This window comes from Glossina fuscipes, unplaced genomic scaffold, assembly GCF_014805625.2.
Source record: "Glossina fuscipes isolate IAEA_lab_2018 unplaced genomic scaffold, Yale_Gfus_2 0, whole genome shotgun sequence".
NCBI classification, from domain to species: domain Eukaryota; kingdom Metazoa; phylum Arthropoda; class Insecta; order Diptera; family Glossinidae; genus Glossina; species Glossina fuscipes.
This window is the reverse complement of record NW_023998414.1, coordinates 35,517,498-35,542,135: the sequence shown is the minus strand read 5'-3', so window position 1 is coordinate 35,542,135 and position 24,638 is coordinate 35,517,498. Positions and strand designations below refer to the sequence as shown.

Genomic DNA, 24,638 nt, shown 5'->3' with positions numbered 1-24,638 from the left:
AATCAATCGCAAAGGAAATGCATTAAACTGAAGCATAAATACGCTGAAGATCGAATGGGTTTTGATTCATCGTTCATTTATGTTATTTCATTGTTATACGCATACGAATTTTATGAATGACGCGTAGTATAATTAATCTTCGTTTACGTTGAGCATATATAGAGGGATGAATATTTTTTTATGCAATTTTTAGCTTTCACTTTAATATGCAGCTGTAGTGTGAACGCAAAATCAACTGCGAACTGCGAGTATATGTCGGAATTTTGTTACTAACGTAGACACCACATAGATGTATGAATGATGCGTGAATGCTTGGGTATGTATATATATATATATACATACGGGTATGTATGTACATATATATATACATATTGGGTATGTATGTATATATATATATATATATGTATACATATGTGTGAATATTCTTCCTGTTCAGAGCTTTGAATTTAGGAAGACACATATTTTCACACATCTTTCTAGTACGCATGTGTGTGTTTATTAAATTTACACCGCTTGGAGAATCGTTTACGTTGCACAATAAGAAATTGATTAAATTAATAATAAAAAATAAATAAAAGTAATTTTCGCTTATACTGAATGAAGCGTGTTCAAAACATATTAATTACTTGCTTGTTTTTGCTTTAAAAGGGTGTTTTATTGATTAAAAAGATCGATTAAAAGATACGCTTTAGAAACGATACCCCAATGAAACGAATTGCTTTTTATATATATATATATAAATGTAATCAAATGAAATGTATTCAAGTATAGTTAAATTACAAAGGCACCATACAAATCGGATGAGTGCATAGTTACTCCATTATGTCCGTCCCATAATTAGGAAAAAAAAAGAAGGTTTAAACTTTAAAGTAAAGTTATGTCGAACGGGTGTGAGAGTTTTACACATTCACCACACATTTTTAATAGCATTTTAGCATTCTTAATATATATGTACGTACGTATGTACGTATGTACGTACGTATGTACATTCTCTTTGGAGTTCTCTTCTTGCGTCAACTGCAAATGTATATATAAGCATGAATGCATACATACATATATATATATATATATATATATATATATTGAGTGTATGTATGTGTGCATTGCCGAGAAGTTTAATCTTTTTCATGAAATTGAGAAAGGTGGGGTGGAAATGTGTTTTTTGCACAGCAGTAAAGCGAATTACACAATAAAAATTGCAACAACGTTGAAGATTATTGCCTACGTCATGTTACAGAGTTACCACCAATTGACATTTTTCCTTTAAGTTTACTAAGACTATTGTTTTCTTTTCCTTTTTCTTTTAGGTTAGGATTTAGGTAAGGCAAACAATTAACGTAAGCTTCAATTTTCCCTATTAATATATCTATATATATATATATATATATATATATATATATATATATATATCCGTTTTATTTTTTTGTTTGTTTTTTTTTATTCGAACGAAATAGAAAAGACAAAGTTTTGGGGCACGAATAAGATGAGAAGAATAAGCGTAAGTGTAAACGTACAGGGTTGGCTTATTTATTGGAAAAGTTAAAAAAAGTTTATGCATAACGTGTGATCTTATCTTTCATGGCTTAGTCATTGGTTTTTTGAAAAAAAAAAAAAAAAAAATTATATTTAAAGCATAAAAAAAATTCAATTTGGAATTATGTCTGCCTATTGAAAAGTTGGGAAAAATCATAATGTGATCCAAGCCAATAATAAATTCCATTTTCGACTAATATTTACTTTTGTGACCGCATGTGGACATGACGTCCCGTAAATACGATTTGTTATAAATACAATTTGATTGTTTATTGTTGATATAAAATTACGTTTTCTCATCTTTGCAATTTCATATATGTACACGTGTGCGTATAAACGCATAATAATTGTGTAAAGAGGTCTTTGGTAACACTGTTTACTGCGCAAACGTTTTATTTATTTATTTACTTTTTTTTTTAATTTATTTAATTTTCATTCTTTATTTTTTTTATTTGCTTTTATTAAGTAGACATTTACATAATATAGTGGCATAATATAGTTGAGTAAATTTTCAGCTGCTCAACCATTAAGTTCATGTCCTCTGGATTAGTGTACTTCCTGACAAGCACCGTTACAGCACACGTCATTACTGTTACTGTTACATTTTTTTTATTTTTTTACTTTTTTTTTATTATAATTTCGTCTCTCAACTACTGAACTGTTCTCTAATGCTCTGTGATAAGACGGCAAGATAGAGATTATTTTCGGTTTACACCGAATCATTTCATCTATTCAGGATGAAAACTTTTTGCTTTGTTTTTCAATTTTTTTTTTTTTTTTTTTTTAAATAATTGTAACACACACACACACACACACACAGAGAGAGAGAGAGAGACACACGTTTTGAAATTAGGGAAGCTACATATAAAAGAAGAAATTTATGAAACGACTAGATAGATACGTGTGGAACGGTATATGCATGTTAAGGCAAAACTGAAACCTAGCGCATATATATAGAGAAGTGTTGCTTAGTTAGGTAAAAATATGATGAATTTGATAAGATAGATATATAGAAGATTGTTCTTTAAAATAACATAACGAAATCGCAATGCGTACGCACGTAAGCATTTTTACATAAAATAGTTACAACAGAGCATAACACAGCACATAATAGAGCCAGTCATCCTTTCACTAAATACGTTATTGAAGGATAGAAATTATATTTTTGGGATTTTTTTCACTAATCATGAGCGAATTTATGGATAGATGATTGAGCTGACAATGACGGTAAATAATTAATGATACAAAAACAATTAAAAATAATACATTACGCTACTCTTTGTAAGGTAAAGTGAACCAAATCGAGTCATTTTTAACAGTATTTTTCCTTGAGACGAAATACGTCAGCACTTTATTTCTATTAAAATATTTCACAAATTACTTTGTCAATTGAACACAAAAAAAAAAAAAAAAAAAAAAACAAGAAGGACATACGGACAAACAAAGTCACATCGATTCAGAAAATGATTCGGATGATGCATAATAAAGCATGAATGTATATACAAATTGTTGTCTTGAAAATTTTTAGAAGAAAGTTTAAAAAAAAAAAAAACTAACATATATGGGAAAATACATTTTTCTCTAAAGTCATTTATTTCCATGTGACAATAAATAATAAAATTTAGAGCGGTTAAAGTGTAAAAAATTTGTTTTTTTTTTTTTTTACCTCTTTCAGTTTTTATATTTATTCAGCGGAAAGTGACTTAAGGAGAAAATTCATTTTCCACATTTTAGAGATTATCAAAATAAGAGCTAATTTTAATATCCTTTTTTTTTTTTTTTTTTTTTTTTTTTTTTTATATATTACATTTTTTAGTCTATTACAAGTTCATCTTATCTCTTAAAAAGCTTATCGCATTCCATCCAGAGTATTGTCAAGAAAAAAAAACTAATTTGCCATTTTGAATATAATGACAAGTTGTTCCGTTTTGATAGATCTAATGTCTACAGAAAAATTGAATATATTTCATATTGTATTGTCATCGGTACCGGCAACTGTGTGTAAAGTGTCAGCATCATCATTCATGCTCGGACTGATTATCGATTGGCAGTTTGGCTTGGAAGATTATTGAGACGAAAGCAAATTATATTAATGCTTATAAAAAGAATATAAGACAAAGTTATCGCAAATTGAAATTGAGGTTATAATGAGCGAAAGCAACTTTATCGCGTCTTTTTGTTCACCAGAAATGTCAGCACTTTAAAACAACTCTGGATATAGAGACATAGAATTAATAAGATTTGTTTAAATATTAGGTTGGGGAAAAAGAAATCGAGAAAAAGAAAATGAGAAATGGATCACATACGATAACCCTGTGCGAAAACGATCGTGGTCAAAGAGCGGTGAAGCACCTCAAACGGCCAGGAAGGTTTTGCTATGCATTTGGTGGGACTGGAAGGGGATTATTTATTATGAGTTGCTTCCATATGGCCAAACGCTAAATTCTGATCTCTACTGTCAACAACTGGACCGTTTGAAAGATAGCGATTGACCAGAAACGGCCAGAATTGGCCAACAGGAGAGGTGTCGCGTTCCACCAGGACAACGCTAGGCCACACACATCTACAATGACTCGCCAGAAACTTCGGGAGCTTGGTTGGGAAGTTTTAATGCATTCGCCATACAGTCCGGACTTGGCACCAACCGATTATCTTTTACTTACTAAAATGGCAACAAATCGTACAACAAAACGGTGCATATTTGACCCAAATCGGACAATCCGAAGCATGTTAAATGAAGTCCTGAAGTTCATATAAAAATAATGGATTTCTTTTTCCCCAAACTAATATTATATAAGCATTAAAAAAGTTTATTCTCGCCTTCAGATGAATGTTGAATACACACAAGTGTGTCCATCATTGGACAAATGAACAAAATGCCAAATTTATTGTTCTAAACAATATTTTAAGATTGTAAACATGATTTTATAAACGACCAAATTTTCTTCTCCCACTCACACTGACCTAGACGTTGCATTTTTCGTCAAGGTTTACTCTGAATTAAGCAAAAACAGAAGAAAAAAAAAAAAAACAAAACACTCGATACCCAACACTAAAAAGCAGTCGTGTTGCTTCAATTTTGCTTTCGAAATTCCTTTGGCTACCTCTTCCTAGCTAAGTAGTTAACAGGTAAGACGGCAATCGTGATTGTGATAGACCATACCCTTTAATTACGATTGATATATATGGCCGTAGCTGAAATGAATGCTCGTTCCGCAAACCTATAACCTGTAACCTATAAGCTATAACCCGGTTGCCGATCGGGGATACATCTGTCAGACTGTTACCCCGTTTCTCCCTATTTCTCAGGTCGCCTCTGCACTTCTCTTCTGACCATCGCCGTATTACATTCATAGTGCACTTTACTTGTGTCATTGGTCACATATATACTTATCATGAATTTTATACACAGAAGACATCAAAATTACACCATTACGTAGACCTTCGTAGACCTTCGTCCTACAGATGAGTATTTTTTTTTTTTTTTTTTGTCATAAATGAACGAATCCGTACAAAAATGAATTTTCTTTATGTGCTTTAGTTGACTTGATGGGCATAGATAGATAGCATTTGTTTCCTATGATAGATAGGAGACTTATCTTACTCCCCATGAGGAGAGGAGGAAGACTGTGGCTCTTGATGTGAGTTTTATAATTGAATTTATTAACGGTGGATAAGTCTTCGAAATTTGCTTTATCTCGCTGATTATTAATATGAAGTCTGCTGTCGCTTTTATAAGCAGCGCCGTCTTCCCACATTCGAGAGAGACAATCTAATCTTAGCCTTTGATTGAAATTGATACAAATTAAGAGAACACTATTTAAGACTAGGAGGGCGAGGCATCAACATTACCACGGAAGGAAGTATGCAAGACAGTTCATATCGGACAAACGATCCATTCGTGTGATAACAATGTTCGGAAAGAAGTCAAATGTTCTTCCAATAAAAATCCTGGGATTACGACGACAAATTTTGTGCTATGAGTAGAATGATGATGAAAAATAACTGGCAAAGACTTTTGTTATTTCGCTGGCGGTTAAAAGGTCAATACCACTGTCAAGTGTCACTTGAGCGCGCGATGATTATGCACGAATCTCTTTTTTGCCGACAAATCTAAGGAGAACTTTAGTATTCACCGGTAAACCGGCCAGCACTCAGCTTATTCGTTCATTGCATTGTTTATTTAGTGCTTAAAATCTAGATATAAGCACAGAAGTCTTGGAAAACTGGTGGCTAGCGATGTGTAATAATTTGATAAGATAATCAATCATTTGGTCCATCGGTGCAATATTATTATTATTATTATTTTATTCTGACCAATCATTTAGATGACATCCCCTATTCGTGTACTACGATGACGGCCATAAAGTTATCAGGACAGAGGAAAAAACAAGAAAATATTGACCGCATGCTGGGGGATGTATGTGCCAATAAGTAAGCTAGTATGTCTCTGCTGACTATAGCTATCACCGAGGTAAACTTTTCTACTGCCCTTGACATTAAAACTCTCGTATATCCGCTGACCTACTTGGCTACTCATCCTCTTCGCCTGTTCATCAGCACAATGCGTCTGCTGACTTAAAATTTAGGAAAAATTTTGAACTTGTTCTTGTACTTAGCCTAGTATTGTAAATAAAGCGCAAATTGGACAAGACGTGCCCACGTTATTATTATTATTATTTTTATTACTATATATTTTAAGTGATCCGTCATTCAGGGATTATTCAGTAAGTAAGAAGTGTGCAAAGAGATGGCCTGGGGGTGACCAAAGCTTAAGATGTGCATGCCCGAATGCTATTATACTTTTACCGATCAAACATTCACATTCCCATTATATTATTTTTTTCAATTTCATCGAACAAATTTTCGAAAATACATTTAGGCGTTCAGAAGCGTTATTAACGAGCCCAGTGCGTGTATGGAAGGAGTTGGCGAATAAATGTAATTACTATTGATATAAGTGTTTAGGCAAACAATTTCCACTCAGCAGTAAAATTTCTTCTTTTTTTTTTTCATAGCTAAATAGCATACGGTGAATATAGCTTAAAAATAGTATAAAAGTGCTTAACAGGTTTAGAATTACAGACGTTTTTATTGCTAAATCAAAAGCATATATAAACAAATGATAAGGTTTTTGTCGTCTATCACACGCACTATTCAGCTGTGTTTGAATTCTAATTTCGATTGGGAATTTAATAGATGATGAGACTGATATTATCATACCCTACATTAAGTACGGTAGTACGAAGATAGATTAAGTTTGTACGAAATGAGGGCAACGCCCACAAAATTTGGCAATAGATGCAAATTTTATTTTACCGATGGATGCATTAATCATCTTGGGCATCGGTCTAAGGCTATCTATCGGTCTGCCCGTCTTGGTTTCTTATGTTTAACCAATTGGCCGGCCGCAATTTTGATAAAATCCGGCGTACTGAGACGAACGCTACTGAAGACGGTTCGTGTCAGCCCATTTCCTAGACCACTTCTCATATAATGCCTTGTTTTCAAAAATAAATATATGCATAGCTGCAGGTTGGATATAGGGTATTCTCAATGGTGTGGCATTCCCGACTATAATGTTTTTAGTTGTTTTTAATGAAAAATTCCATTGTTTTTACTCAACAAGTTAAATCTCATAATCAAGATTCTTCACAGTTGATATTATCCATTAATTTAGGATCAAGAATCGCTCAAACACGAGTCGAACCAAATTCGAATGCTATCAATTAAAAAAAAAAAAAAAAATTAAGATCACAGCTTGGCTCCCCTACAATAATTGAACTGAAGAATTTCATTATTTCACTAATGGACGGCCATTGCCTAAGATCACTGCTTGCTCCCATACGATAATCGAACTCAAGCATTTCATTCTTTCATCAATGGGCGAGAATTGCCACCTTTGACAATATAAATATTAAAAGTATTAAAAACTGGAATGATGAGCTCGATGACTTAAGCAACTACTATTTCCACTGATTTGTTTATGCAATTACGACTTTCGAGAAGAGGAGAGAGGAGACATTCGACATTAAGAGTAAGCAACATTGAAAATAGTCAGCCATAAGATTTTTAATGCAGGCTATAATATATACAGAAATGAAATGTGATGTCTTTGGTGTTTTTTCATCTGTCATCTTTTGAAACTTGGTGCTCAAAATTTAATTCATCAATTTTGTACAACGTAGAATGCCTCTTATATATAGTTAAAACCATTGTAATAAAATCAGCAATTTTTGAACTGTCCGAAGCATTTGTAAGTAGCATTTTAGCCCAGATGAAGATGATATTAAGTGCAAACTTTCCAGTTAGGTACTCAAACGGATAAATGAAGTTATATCACTCGCAAGAGAAAAGAAAGTAAATTTTTTTTTTTTGGCCATTTTTCGATGAGTTGCATATATCGATATATGGGCGCTTATTGCCTACCTCTTGGAAAATGATTCGTTGCAACTGTTAAATAAATACTTCACCGCCATTGGGTGAAGTAAAATATTTACATAAAAAAGTTTAATTTGAGAACTTTAACGCTTAACGGAGTTAAAAAGATTGAAACAACAACGATTGAAGTTCAACGTTGGACGTGTACATCAAAAAGCATGAAATCGAAAAGGATAAGAAGAAGTTATTGTATGAAAGCAAAAAGAAACTGAATAATATGTAAGAGGACACACTAAATGGAGTCAATGAAAATAAATAATGACAGGGATTTGATTTTATAGCATCACTAATAGCGGCTATAAGTTGGCTGGTGTTGATAGATTACCGTAACAGTGTATATTGCCGAAAACGAGGTTTAGCGCGGAAGATTAGACGCTTAGGTGAATTTGAGAAGAGTTGCGAGTGCAGAAAGAAAAAAAATAAAAAATAAAAAAAAAAGCAACAAAAATTATGCTTCGCATTGATTAGCTTCTTATGTCAGCATTAACCTCTTCAACGTGTTGAGCATGCATAGATGAATCAACTTTTTATTTTACATACATATATCACATATTTGTTTTGCTATATATATTACAATATAACAAGTTGAGTATATTTATATGTATGCATGTATATTTAAAATCCTCATATATTGTATTGCCAATTGTTGTAATGGAAACAGCTTTTTTTTAATTACATTAGGTAGAATAGCACCTGTGCGAAAACCGCTCAATATTTGTTGATTTAACTGCGTGCATTATGTATATACACGTCAATACAAATGTTCATTTTGGTGCGTTCGATATGTGTACACGTCTTGTGATATAAACAAGTTGAAAACATTATAGTCGGGCTAGGTCGACTTTCAAATACCTTATACCACAATTCTTATTTTTGCCATGGAACGCCACAAAAACAAAAAAAAAAATACCCAGTTTTTATATGATTTTACTACTATGGAACTGTTTATCAAAATTATTATTATACTTCCTTGCAAATAAAGGCTTATTTTCCCTTTAGAATGGTTGTGCCGTCTGTTGTTGTGGTTCAAAATTTCCCATATTTCATTTTTATATCAAATTACTATTATGGATCGATTTTCATCATAAAATATTAAAAACGGAAAATAAAAATTTTCGTAAAAGCCTCCAAAAAATAGTCCAAGATGGTCCAAATTTGCTATAGTTAATTTTCTTCTTCATTCTAAATTGCTATCATGGTCTAATTCTTCTTCATCATGAAGCATTGAAAATTCGACTTTTTATCAGATAAATTTCAGTTTCCGTTATATAAATGAGGTTTGAAGAATACCCATCAACAAGGTTGTCCCCCCCAAGGTTTTCACATGCCGCTTTTGAATGACCAAATATTATTGCTTAGTCACTTTTGTATCGAGAAATTGTGAAAATTACGATTTTCTTCATATAACGACTTTTCAAAATAGGAAGCTACATGGAGAGTGGTCGAAAAAGTGTTTCGATCTAACCATTTTTAATAGGGTTTGTTCTTCGGTCAAGACATGTCGGTATACGAAATTTTATGAAAATATCGAAAAAAAAAAAATACCTTTAGGATGAACACAAGAAAAATATAGGTGGACAGACGGACAGACAAGCTTAAATCGTTTCTCGAAGCGCAGTCAGACAGATTTATCTAAGGGTGTTGCGCACTTTCGCACAAGTTTAATATATTTTTGTATTATATACCCATGTCGGGTACAACAAATAAGAAAGAATTTCTTTTCTTCTCTGTGTATATCAATTTCCCTTTCTTTTATTATTTTTAACAATAACTTTTACCAAACAATGAAATCTTATATCTTTTATTTAATTAAAATTAGATCCTATATTTGTTTTGCGTTCATTTTTTTTTTTTTCGTAAACTTGATTATGTGACCGTTTATTATTGCGTTTGACATGATGTACACACACGTCATCGCTTGATTTTAATTACGCATTGTGCGATTGCGAAAGACATTTAAAAATAAAAAATGTATATAGCTATCTGATTACGGACACGTCAGCGGGCGAAATTGAAACATCCCGACAAGAGGTGTAAGCATAATCCTGGTGAGTTAGTTATTCATGTTAAATATATGGATGGTCGACACAAATATTATATAAGGGTAGCAGTTTTCGCGATATCCATCCATCACGGAAGAGTAAGCAAAAGGTATGTTATAAATTTTCGTTTAAACCAATCGATTGAGAATCAATTTTTGCATCGATCTAAACTTGTCGGCTCGTCTGTCGGCTTCCCTATATTGTTTTCCCATGTTCAATCTGCAGACCCCAATTATGAAAATATTTTGATGAAATTCAGTATATTGAGGTGTCTCGGTCCACGAACGAATGCTACTGAAAATGATTCGGGTTGCTCCACTTTTTCGATCCCTCATCAGATAAAGCCTTGTCTTGAAAGGTCGTTACACGAATAAATTTAAGGCGGCGCAGGGTATTCAATAGTGAACCATAGCCATGGTCCAGCATACCCTTTTATATATATATATATATATATATATATATATATATATATATATATATAAAAATATATATATCACTAAGTATGCAGTTTAGTTATCAAATTGCAACACACACACTCTGGAAGCAGAACACAGCCATCAATAAATTGTTTACGAATTTTATCGCGATTCTAAAAATGACTCGGACGTATGCCAGGTGTGCGAATAATTCGCTAGTACGTCCTCGACGAGACAACATTTCTTTGTCTGCAAGCATTTGGAAAGATGCTGTGATTTCTTTATGTGAAATTTTCCGCAACAGTATAAGTGAACTCAATGAAGAGCACTTTATGTCGTGCTTTAGTGTATCATTTATGTTTCGAGTTTTAAGCAGAGAAAAAAAAGAAGAAAACAAATCAAAGGATAGCGCGCTGGTAATTTGGAACTGATTATGAAAAAAAGATGCGCCACCTAATGCCAGCTGATGCAATTCAACGGAAAAATTACCATATCATGGCAGAAGGGGTACGATAACGTTTACTTTTCGCCATGACTATGCTCGGCCGAACGGTTCAAAATACGCCCAGTACACGTTAGCCGTACTAAACTGATATAAATAGTACTCCCGTGGTGGTTCGGATCGGTTCGCTATTCTGAAAACTCGTTATATGGTATTTTTGCACTTTAAGTTGTTATAAAAAACTTTGGACCCGCTGTGGCAATTTTTGAACTCCCTCTCCTATAACGAAAACTAAAGTTCGTACGACAAAAAGGTATAATTTTCAATGCTTCATGATAAAAATTATATCGTAATAGTAATTGTAACAGTAAAAAAAAAAAAAAAATTAACTGTGCAAAATTTGAACTATCTACACCTATTTTTTCTAGTACAAATTTCCGTAAGGGTAAGTTGATATAAAAGTCCCGGTATAATTTTTGTGTTCTATGGCAACAATAGCTAGGAGTAGGGTATTTAAAAGTCGGCTTAGCCCTAGATACTGTAATTTTTTTCACTTAATTTTTCTTTCATAAAAACAAAACGAATAAAAATGAAGAATTTTTCGGAACACTTGAAACCGGTTTGTGTTACATGCCAGTAATTTTCCGATGGAAAGATTTTTCATTCAATACTTGGGAAAAATGCATATTTTGTAGACAGCTGTAAAGCTCCCCATTCACTAAAGTGAATCCATAATCGATAGATATCGAAGTTACGCGATGATATGAGATGAGTAACGTTAATTTGGTCCCTAGTATTTCTGGATACTCTTGATCACAAAATATAATATAATAAATGCTGAAATAAGTCTTCAAAATATTTATTTGCCTTTATGCCCGATTTTCATGCAGTTTTAATTCTTGTCACACAATCGCTCCCGAAAGTAAATTGATACGACAATCGTAACTATATTGAGAGGGAAAAATCGTAAGTAAACACCTTTCATATATATATATATATATATATATATATATACTAATGCGAAGCCAACAGATATCTCATCCATTTATGATAAATGACTTTTGAATAACACAATGCATTACAACGTCCATTAATGAAATAGAGTAGTTGTGAAAAACAAGAGAAATAAGAAGAATTTCGAATGTAGAGAAATGAGAGACAAGGTTATCCTTTTTTTTTTTTTTTTTTTTTTCAAGACTTATGTTAAAAACATTGGCTTTTAGGCAATCATTGCAACAAGTTGTAAAGTTATATCTGTCCATTTTGCATATTAAATCTTAAATGGCCTGAACGGAGCGATGTATAGTTAATTCATTAATCAAATTAATGATTTGATTGATCTCTCGTATGTATTAATGGGCGCATTGCCACTCACTCAGTTGCGGAAACACAAAAACATTCTCTATGAACTCTTCATAGCAGGTGTGTGCAAATAAATTCTTTATATGAAAATTGATTGCTAACGCGTTCATTTCTTCCGAAATTTTGGGTATACGTAGCTAAGGCATTGTGTGTTCTTTTGTACGAGATGTAAGTTTCAGTTCTTTATATGCTGTCATCATTCATTCGGTGTTTATCAAAGTGTAAAGAGAGATGAAGAGAGAATACTGCTTGTCTGTCTTTACGGCAATTCATGTTATTCGGTTTTAAGGCTTTAGCTGTAGGAAATGATTAAGTGGGCAACAAATTTGTTTCGTTCCGATTAGCACTGGTTCAGATCGATGTAGAGCATATTTAGCAGAGCAGCGTTTCTGGAAAGTTGAATATGTGTAAAGAAAATGGATCGATGACTGATGAGGCTTTTAATGCGAAAATTGTGGCTGGCCGTTAGTTAGTCGATAAGAGACGCAAAAGGCCCTAGATAACGATGGTAAAAAATATTTCAATTATTGAGCTTTCAATAAATTTGAATTTTTTTAAAAAAATGCAGAAAATTTTTTCGCATACCTAGCATACCTAACACTTTGTTTTGTTAAATAATCGAGTTTTGTATCAGTCTATGAATGAAGAGTGTAAGTTTTAACTTTCCCAAGAATCTTTCCCAAGAGTTCCAAGAAAAGATACCCGAACACTTAAGGCTATTATTCTATAGACTGATCATCTATTTAATTTTCCAGGAACGAAAGTGAGTAACAGAGTGGATTTAATAGTGGATACAATCATAATAATAATAATAAGAAGAAGAAGAAGAAAAAAAACTATTTTTCTTCTGATATATATAAGTAAAATCTCTCTAAGTGACATAATAAAGTTCAAGGTCAAAAGTTGATTCTTTTAGTTAAGCGAAAGCTTGTTTCTTTGTGGTCGAGTTTTTCGCTAATCAATCAAAAATGATGTAAAAACATTTAAGAGTTTCTTTTTAAACCCTGCACCCACTTGTGGTAGAAGGATATATGAGATTTGTGCGAATGTATGTAGTCAATATTCAGCAGGGGCTTGCCATAGAGGCATTGTTTATTATACGGATCGCTTCATAATCATTTTTTGAATCCATCTAAGCTTCTCTATCTGTTCATTCGTCTTGTTTACTTGCGTTCAGCCTACGGATCCCAATTTTCGAGATATTTTAAACCGAGATGTTTTTGCCCGAAAAAGAAAGTGATTGGCGCACTTTTTCGACAAATTCCGATAAAAGGTCTTACTTTGAAAAAGCATCATATGAAAAGCTATATTAAGCGTAGTGGTGTAAGGTATTTAATGGCGAGCCGTGTCACGCTATAGCATTTTATTCGTAATTCTTAACAAGTGCCAGATTCTGTGTCACCGTCAATCAATAGAAATGGCGGCGAAAAATTAAAATTTCATTTGAAACCACATCAGAGAATCACATATCAGGTTTGAAGTCGTCATGAGTTGTGTATATATGCATTATAAAAGCATTCCACAGTCATGCGGACAGACTTGAATAAATCGATCCAGAATTTCATACGAATCAGGAGCACGTACACTTTATAAGGTCTCTGAAGCTTTCTTCTTCTGCGTATTACGAACACAAACAGCCCATCCTTCAATAGTGGGCTTAAAGATGCTTGTGACTTGCAGTGAGAAAGGAAACTTTTCTGCAAAGGTGGGGATTAATTGGAAACTTCTCGCTTATTGCATAGTATTGTCACTACTCTTTGTCGAATGGATTAGTTTCAGGCTATACTCGACACGGTAGTGTTTTTGAATATATCGAATTTTATGAAAAATGTTGAAAAGTGATGTTCCCGATGGGGATGTGTGCTGTGAGTGGAACTGGATAACTGGAAAATTAATACGCTACGATAAACCGAAGAGGAAAACGAGAAATTAAAGTTTGTGCGCATCACGCGCGAACTATCAACGTCAACGGCAAATCGGGAAACTTTTGCCATTAAGTTTAGTCTCAGTTTTTGATAGAATCCTCTACAGAACCCTACGTTGCTGAAGAGAAAACGGTTGACAGGTATATGTCATGCTGCCTTACTTTCACTTTTAATACATTTTGCATTGCAAACTGCAAACTCGAAGATGTCGTTTTCGATGAACGGGGCTTGTCACTGCTTGTCACTGTCGATAAAATTGAATCATTAAACACTTTAATGCTTAAGTTCAAGATTGAGCGGTCAGTTGTTTGCCGACATTTAGGGAACCATCAAGAGAATGACAAATAATTTTGAATTTCGATACTAAATCTATACATTCACACGTAATCCGATTATTTCGTTTCTGTGGCATATTATTAGGCTGGTATCGCAATGGGCACAGGCGGAGGTCAGATTGCCAGATTGGCGGTAATGTGCAGGACAATGTGCAAGTAAAAAGATTGATAAACTACGCAAACTACTAAGGAACTAAGGTAGAACGATCTAAGCTTGGTCACCGGTCCCAATAACCATCATAATTCCCTCTAGGTACCATCCGAAAAACATTTGCTATTTCTGTATGACATCGATTCATGATCAGATTCTACCGACCGACAAGTACGATGACCCGTCACATTGTATGTGAATGTAAGAAAAAGACACCAAGTGTTTGGCGGCCGCTTTAGTTAGAAATGCCGCGATTATGAAGAAGGTGGCGGAATACACATTAAAATCTTAAGACTGGAAAGCTGCTCTTTAAAGTCGTGGTATGGCAGGCATACCTCTACACAATTACTAATAACAATAAATTTATTTATTTACCGTGATTATCGGCAACTTTATAGGGGAAACGAGCTTGCTTTGATTGTCAACGCTCGTCTGCATACATATATAAAGTCATACATGTAATTTATAAAATGCACAAACATGTCAAGAGAGATAATAGATATCGAATGTCTGAAGGTTTTGAGAGAATTTCTCATCATTACATATATATAAGAAATAATGCTATGCTTACCTTCCATCTTTCTGCGCATTTTCTTGAGAATTCAGCAAAGATGACCGTTTCGTCGGGATGTTTTTTCTTATGTTCTTCACGGCATGTCTGCACAAAATAGGCATATGCTGTCATACGGCCACGTGGTTTAGCATCAGCCTTACCGCCGCCACCACCTCCGCCACCAGCACGAATCATGTTATTCTAAATTAGTTAATATTGTAAAATATAAAATTCATATAATTAAAATTAATATAAATAAGTTAAGGGCATGCAAGTAATCAATTACTTTGATAGGATGTGAAACGCTAGCAATTACGGAATCTATGATAATAGGATTCAAGGTAGAGGAATTATCTGCGCATTCGCAACAGAAATAATAGATAAGGAATTGGATAATATTAAGTTACGGGCGGATTCTTGCTGCGTTATTTGTATCTGCTGCCCCGAATCGTTTTCGCGACTATCAGATGATGATCTGGTAGCAGTAACATCAGTCACTGTTCCGATCGCTGCTGTAATAGTAGTAGTAGTAGTAGTAGTAGTAGTAGTTGATATACTCCTGCCGACCGAGGCAATTGCTGTACTTGCCTGCCTTACATGCAATATTTAGGAAAATGTAGTGTGACGTTGAAATTGAAATTAAGCGATCACTTGGGCACATCGTAAAAGTAAATTAACAAAAAGAATACCCCCGGAAAAAAGAGTTGCAAAGAAATGGGGAAAAATAGAATTCATTCAAAGTGCATTTGGGCGATACAATGAATATAAATTCCATTTAAAAAATATAAAATGAAAGAAAAATTTTGCAAACGATTATAATGCATGTACATATACATAGGCATAGACACAAATGCGAGAATTATGAGATAAATGAGAATAAAAATTAAGCCACAATTTGGATATCACTTTTGTATCGAAACACATATACACAACAAGTATATATTGGATAGGTTAAGAACAGCCTCCAACCCCATTTTTGGTCACATATATATATATACATATATATACAGACAAAATAGAGGAACCGTACAAATACACTAAAGATTACCCAAAAAAAAAAAAAAAAAAAAAAAAAAAAAAATGTAACATTCATTGTAAATATATAATGAAAAATATTTAATATTTTACGACGTCACCCAACTGAAATAATTGCTTTATATAATATGCAACAATGTATTAAAACATAATAAAATACTACTCTCAGCGTAATCGAAATTTTTTTTCGAATAATTACAATAAGCGACTTACTTGTCTATCTATCTACCTATTTCCTTACCCCCCCCCACCTTTCCCGGCCGATCAGCAAACCTTGAAAGGGGGGAGCGACAATTTTGAGCTAAGAAAGTTTCCTCCAATCAAAAATATATAATCGCACTTAATATTAGAAATGAAATCTGAGCACACACATACATCTGAGCAAGACAAATGAACAAAATTTCTCGCACGAAAGTGAAAACAATTCACAACCGGCTTTTCCGGGCACTAAGTGGCACGTAACACATGTTATTCATATTAGCAAGAAATCAATTTGGTCTCACCAATCGACTTTACCCAAAAAGCAAATTTCATTTAATATAAGATATGAAAAGAAAATATGAAAGAAGGGCACAAAGAGATGCTGTAGCGAGCGAAATAGCTGACTATTGTAACGAACAAATTTGGAAAGTGTTCCGTAACACGACGGCTGATATAAGCCAAAAACAAGTAAGACAGTTATATTATTGGGCAGGACCTGAATCTCGCATTTCAGTCTTCTAACTTGAATAACTTGTGTATACCGAGGAAAAATCCACAAATTTTTCTTAAGAAAACGGGGATAAGGTCCACAGCGGGTCTCCGCTCTCAATACCAACCTGAATGCAAAGACTTCCAATGTTCTTACCAAACTTGTCGTCGATATCTACATTTTTGCGATTAGGTGAGTGCCAACAACAAATATCACAAGGAAGCGCAAACATAGCTTAAACAATTCAGAATTTCATGCTGGTCAGGATAGAATACATTTTATAGGGTCTCTGCAGCTTTCTTAGTGGGTTTTACATACAATAAGAAACACCACACAGATGGACAGACATAGCTTAATCAATTCAGAAAGCATGTTTTCAATTCTGTTTACCTTAATAGGACACCCTGGAAGCATTGTCAAGGAGTGAAAATTAAAAGCACTTTATGGCTTCGGAGCCATATTTGTGCAAAATGTGCCAGCAAAGCTGTCGAGGCCTTTTCTCCGATGTGCTATTCCACACGTGATCCCATTCTATGTACATTATGATTCCAGACTAAATATTGCAATTAAAAAAAAAAAAAAAAAGAGACAATTATACCGTTATGGAACAACATTAAAAAAAAGTACGAAAAAAAAAAAGAAAAACAAGGAATCCGCGTGAGTGGTCGAAGGCGAGGAATCTCGACTAGCAACTCAACGATCGTGGGTTCGAATCTCACGCGCGGTAGTGTTTTTAATAAAAGCCGATAGCCTTAGATGCTAGTGAGTCTAAGAGTTTAGTCTTAGAATTTATTTCTCTGGCGAAATTAATAATAATAATAATAATAATAATAATAATAAAAGAAGGTAGCCGTTCGTTCTTTCTACTCGATCACTTTAATATCGCCGGCATTCATACTAATAGCATTTCTTTCATTTCAAGCTTTATCATCTCAATTGTTTATCTCTGATTTTTTTAATGAATTGTTGGCAATTCGATATCATTGTTCCAAATCGGTTAACGAAAGATTTTTAAAATTATATTTGTCTATGTTTTAAGAAGGTGTACCCATACGCCTACCGAGCGGAAAACTTGGTAGCGCAGCTCCCAAAAGACATATGACACCTCGAAACGCTTCCAATTCAAAACAAGTCGTGTTAGCCTCTGTCGTATCGAGTTCAGCAAAACATTGCTTTTATTAATGGCAAGTGTGGTACCCAACCTGCCGATATTCAACAATACAGCCACGCTTGGGCATGTAGGCGTTGTGGGCGTTTCCTTTGAAAAGTGTAGGCCACTTTGAAATTCTTTTGCAAATTTATAGGCGATCGGGAGAATGTTAATCACAGAAACTACTTAGTTGGGCAGATGGACCAATGGATAGAAGGACAGACGGACGTATTTAGATATATTTCATATTTGATGCTAATCAAGAGTATTTATACTTTGTGGCGTCTCTGGTGCTTCGTTCAGGACGTTGCATGCTTTTTGACGAAATGAACATATCTCTCATCCTTTGGTGATGGTTTATACCCAAAAGCATTTCTAGGGCTACTCTAAAGGGATCGTCTACATAATCGAGCTTAATGAATTTTCAACATCCATCTCCATGTCATTTAATTAGAAATATTCATCAATCACAACTCAATCGATTCACGCTGACTAAGCATATATATGCTGCAAATGGATATAATATATATAACAAACAGAAGTATAGACTTCCTTATCTATAATAAAATAAATAAATAAATAAATAAATAAATAGATGTTAGAAACACGTATTCGAGAGATAATAAATAGCTTTCTTTTCATTCGCTTTAGGTGTAATAAAATTCTTCTACATTCCGCGCTTGCATTCAAATTAACGCTCAAGTGTGAAGTGATTGGAAAAGGTGTGAATAAGGGACAAGAAATTGAATATAACAACAGATTCACTAACAATGTTATAAACTTTCTAATTAGACAAGAGCTACCATTAAGTGTACATTATTCGTTCGGATCAAAAATGTTCCATTTTCGATATGATACATTTTCGGGACCAAATATCTCTAAAGGCATGAAAATGTTTTACAGATTGAAGATAGAAAAGGACGGACGAATAGATCTGGGCTAAAAAAACCGAAGAAGAAAGAAATAATTTTATAATTGGTTCAAGGAAGAAAATATATATAACCGTTCGGGTATTACATCCATCTAAATATATACTTAATAAACCCTGTATAATAAGTCGTGTAAAATTATTCTTTCTCTCTCTCTCTCTCTCTCTCTGTGTGTCTATCTCGCTCTCCCTCTCCCTCTCGCTCTCTCCCTCACCCCTCTCTCCACTCTCTCTCTCTCTCTCACTCTTTCCACTCTCTCTCTCTCTCCCTCTCCCTCTTCCTTTGAAATTTACGCATGCCCAGAAGACAGTATGTCGAAAGAAGCTTACTATAGGTAGAATATGTTAAAAACGATACATTAGAAATTTGGTTTATTGAGTTGCGACGAAAGCGATGACAAATTTATCTCAACTTGAATACGATTCTTTCGTCTTTTTTTTACTTGTTTCTGCCGTTCCTGGGGACGGTGAACGTCTATTTTTGCAATAAAGCCTTAGTTGGCTCCAATGCTTGGCTCCGCACAAAGTGTTATCTTAATATCTTTGACGATTATTTACTCTTTCTAAAGCATTTTATTATTCACAAATCAAATTCATTTCCAAGTCGACTTGGAATCTCAAACTTATTAAGACTACGATTTATACTCTAACGAGATGTATAGCTATTAGGTGTTGGCGCATGTATTTTGATTTTTTCACTTGAAAAAGGCATTCATTGAGGAATATTGATACAATATGAACCATTGAAACATTTTTGCACTTCTTCAACATTTCGAAATTGGGGGCAAGCCAAGTTCTGCTGCATTGATCTGCACAAGTAGTAATTAGAAAGAGCTATGCCTGGTGAGTACGCTAGGTGCGCGACAGAACCTCGCATTCGAGTTGATAAATCTGCAACATTTGTCCGAATGTTGCCACGCCAGACGATGACTTTGCGGCTGTTAGTCACGTCTTCTCTCGTCTCCTTTGCAACAATACATCGTTCAATTTATTCAATTGGTGTCGGCAGACAACCGCAGTACCAGTTCCATTCGGTTTAAGCAGCTCGTAACAACAACACTACATCTTGCTAAACATCTGATGCCGATGACCCCTAAACTAACTTATGATCTTTTGCGATTGGGATTGTCGTAGGTAGTAGGCCCATCCAATTTTCATCGCCAATCACAATGCGCTACAGAAAACTTCTTTATCTTTTGCATGGCAAGCAGTGAAACGGTTCGAAATAATACTTTCAGTCAATTCGTACGGTAGCCATTTTCCCTTCTTTTGGTTCTTCGAATCGAATCGCATCGCAACGCATATAAACGTGTAGAAACAGTTGATTCATTTACTGCTAAACTGTTCGAGAGTTCTTTGAAAGTTTGAGTTGGATTTTTGTCAGCTACGTCGTGCAATCCATTGCCTTCGAATTTTTTTTCGGTCAACCATGCCATTCTTTGTCATTGACTTCAAAATCATCAAAATGATATATGACGAAGCAGCATCACGATAAGGCTTCTAAAAGCGTTTGTGATAGACTTCGGCAGCAGATTTTTTCAAATCAAATAACAAAGGTAATGAATATTAAAAAGGCAATTTTGGGCATTGCATGATTAGCGTCACATCGCACTGAATAACTTGATAATATTAAATGGGAAATTATTACTTTATGTAGAGGAAAGGGTAAGGTCAAAATTATCGAGCTTTAATCGTTGTGTACATTGATTCACGTAAAGTGGTATTTCGATGGCGAATATAATATTCGAATATTGAATTAAGAAGCAATCGAAGATTATGTTATGTTTGATTTAAAGCAAGTTGATCGATACCCATCACAAAGTTATAAGCATATCTTCAGCTATATTTTCCAAAGTCGTGAAGAGATCGCTAATCATAGCTGGAAAAAAATATGTTCTGTTGCCATAGTCGTCTATATGACTTTAGATCCAATTTGATGTTATGGAGCAGTAATCACAAGACTTTTCAATATCAATTTTGTAACATAACAGGCGTGTATTGTTACGAAAACCACAAAATAAATAAAATGTCAAAAATATGATGGGGGCGGGTGGTGGATGAAAGAAGAAAACAATGAAGCAAACTAAAATGAATTTCGCCATCAAGCCACACATGTCACACGGTATTAGATGTATTGTAAAAACGCATTTATTGCTTTTGCGAAAGTGTATTAATTGATTCAATGATCAAATAATTAATACCATATCTATATCATATCTGGTATGATCTCCATCCAGCCAAAAGAAAAGCTAAGAAAATTGCTTTGAACAGCTATAGCTCATCTTCAATTTGGAACCGGGCGCTCTTGTTCTTAAAGTTTCTTTTTTTTTTTTTTGTCTTTGAATAATCGCTCACGCTTTACTCTAATGAAATTGATTAGTAAGTCTGTCTTATAGGGTTTTTTATTAACTCTTACTTTTGCTTCTTTTCCACAAAGTTACATAAATATATTATTTTTAAATATTATTTTTATAATATTTTACTCTTAAATTCATTCAATCAGTGGTCGGTCTTAAGAATATGCTCCAATTACAAACATTTTTAATAGCATTCGTCCCGTCCTTGAGTCAAACGCCCCGATATTGCGAATTTCATAAATATATATCTCAAAAATTTGCGAACAATAGACGCAAGAAAACAAAACAAACAAAGTGCATCTCTCTTAACTCCTTCTGCATGGTTGCACGCATTCGCCCAACCTGAGTTTAATCATGCTGTGCTTACGCCACAAACAAAGTAGGGCATCAAAAGGAGAAAGAAAAGTAAATTCTTTTACAAAAATTTATATAATATATATATATACATATATGCAATATATATATATATATATATTTTTCTTTTTCTTTTTACCAGGTCCTATACAAACGTATTTACAAACAGCAAGGCTCACTTCCTTATCCTAAGCACTGAACACGCACTGATAGGTCCGTCCCCAGTCGTATGCCTATTTTGCTAAACAACGGTAAAAAATCCGGCCTTTTATCTTTTTATGTTTTTCTTTAAGCATAAATCTGAAGACTTGAAAAAACTTCTTACTTATACTTATTCTTCAACAGGTCACTGCGAATTTTTTATTATAATAACAGAGTGCAGTATGCAAAGATCTAAAGAGAAAATATATTTTCAAATTGAAGTAAAATACGATAGGAAATTATACAAAAAAATAGGGGAAAAAATAATCGCGACAATTTTATGCAATTTTGTAGAAAATTAATAAAAAAGGAGGTTATTATTATTATTATTATTATAAATTTAGCCAGAGAATAAATTCTAAGACTAAAGTCTTAAAGCACTAGCATCTAGGGCTATCGGCTTTTATTAAAAAACTCTACCGCACTTGAGGTTTGAACCCACGACTATTGAGTTGCTAGTCGAGACTCTTGCCTACTCGGCCACTCAGGCGGATGAGGTTATTATTATTTTTATACCTACCAACCACTGCAAGATGGGGTTATAATAATAATAAAATTTTTTTTTTTTTTTTTTTTTTTTTTCCAAAAGGAAGCTTCAGAGATCTTATGAGGTATATATATATACTCTTGATTCATGCTGAGCAATTCTGAATTGATTTAGCCATGTCTGTCAGTCTATGTCGTGTTGTGTGTTGTTGTTGTTGGCGCTCTTCCGATCGCTAAAATGAATATATCAACTTCAAATTTGATAGAACCATTGGAAATTTTTGCACACAGGTTGATGTTCAAAATAGGCCAAATCGATCGGATCGGAAACGCGCAGTGGAGTGTAAACTGAACGTAACTTCGTTTTTTTTTTTTTTTTTTTTTTAATAAAACATTTTTGGATTTTTTGCTCGTTCTTTGGAAATTACGAAAGTTGGAAGGTGGAAGAAATTTCCCATATTTACTTAACGAAACACTCTACTCCGCTATTGCTCACACAAAGTTACAAATGATTAAATTCTGTTTTTTTTTTTTTTTTTTTTTTTTTCTTCACTCTTTTGGACTTTTGCGCTTATTTATCATAAGGCAAACAAGACCGAATGTTTACAATCATTTTGTGCACTCTATAAATGGACATTTATTATCTGCCTAACAATGGGTACGAATTCGAAAATCAATAGAGAGACCGCGCAGAAGACCGCGATTACTCTTTTTCTTAAGAAGAAGACAAGCGATATGGGTATCAAATAAAAGCAATTCGGGAGAGAAGAATGCGAAGAACACAGTGATGGGCAAGATGGCAAGATTGGACACTTGCCGAATATAACTTATCTACTTGTTTTTATTAATTCATTTATAAATCAAGTTTGTTAAAAAAAAATGGAATAAATGGGATAAGACTTACCAAACTAAATTAATATTTTCACGTAGATGATCTTTCGTGAATTTATGTTTTTATTCAACTACCTTCGTACCGTCGAATTGTGATATTTTGGATAGTATTTATAGTTTTTATTTACAACTCTTAGGAGATCTATTTATAAAATTATTTACAGGAATTTTATATTAGCAATGCTCTTCAACAAATTCTCGTTCTGGTCTTGTGCGTTCGAATATTGCAATCCAACTCCATCTCTTGACTCGACTCTCTCTCGGACTAACTTTCGACTCACTCTTTTCGTCCGAGTCTTTGCCTTTCACAAATAGTTCGCTTATATACCCTGTTACAAGTAAGTTATCGTTACGTAAACGTTGAATGTCTTGCACTTATATTGGGCAATTTTTTTTATTCACTTTTGCTTCAGAATACAAAAAGTGACAGAAACGATGAAAGGCAAACACAAGCTACTATGAGGGATAATAAATAATACAACAAGAAGATCAAAAAGGAATTGTTATAGAAACATCTTTTGAGAAGTTTGGATCACACATAGGTGTATTTATCGGGCATCCCATTCCATTTAGAATTTCGGATGAAAAGCAATCGTTTTTTTTTTTTTTTTTTTTTTTACAATAACAATGTCAGCTATTCAAGAATAATAAATTATTTGATAAGAATCTTAACATTTACATAAATTCGGACGGCTTTCGGACTGGGTACTCTCTCCTATAAAAAAAATCTATACACATGCCGACAATGTAAAGCGACGACAAAAGACGAAGAAAGAGATATCAACTATGCGAACTAGTGGTTTAGCGAATTTCATTGTCGACCGTAATGTTTTAACTTTTTTTTTGCTTCCCTACTATCAAAATGCTGGACCCGAAACAAGCAATGACGAAGCCTTTTCCTAGTCAAACAACAACCACTACTATTATCTATTAACCTAATGATTTAGAGAGCGCTTCTATCAACATATCGACGATTGTGTTTGGAAAAAGGGCTTTGAAAATATTTTATAGCGCATCGCGACATTGAATCAATCTATCATTGTTCCCACCGATTGCACACATATTTATAGTTGTTAGATGAATAAAAGCGCTCCCTTAAAACTTCCCTCAGTTAGTTATTAGAAATTACTGTTATTAAGGACAGATGTTTCAATTCTGGCGAAAATTGAAACAAACAAACACACACATTTATTTACATGCAGATGCTCTTTTCTTTGTGTGAATATATCGAACGTGTACAAATCAATGAATCATTTTATGAATGGAACTAATACGCGCTACAAATTACGGTCTGTGATGAAGATCTAAAAACTAGTCATAAAAAAACAATAAAAAATAAAAATAA

The 24,638-nt window shown here is 33.8% G+C and overlaps 1 protein-coding gene across 1 annotated transcript in view; it reads right to left on the bottom strand.

The window, feature by feature from the left end:
- The window catches only part of LOC119637054 (high mobility group protein DSP1), a 53,143-nt gene that overhangs the window by 3,913 nt on the left and 24,592 nt on the right, over window positions 1-24,638 (bottom strand). The window contains 4 exon segments of the mRNA XM_038032869.1: window positions 15,219-15,373; window positions 17,898-17,911; window positions 19,148-19,279; window positions 22,909-22,972. Of these exon segments, the coding sequence (XP_037888797.1) occupies window positions 15,219-15,373; window positions 17,898-17,911; window positions 19,148-19,279; window positions 22,909-22,972 (365 nt within the window).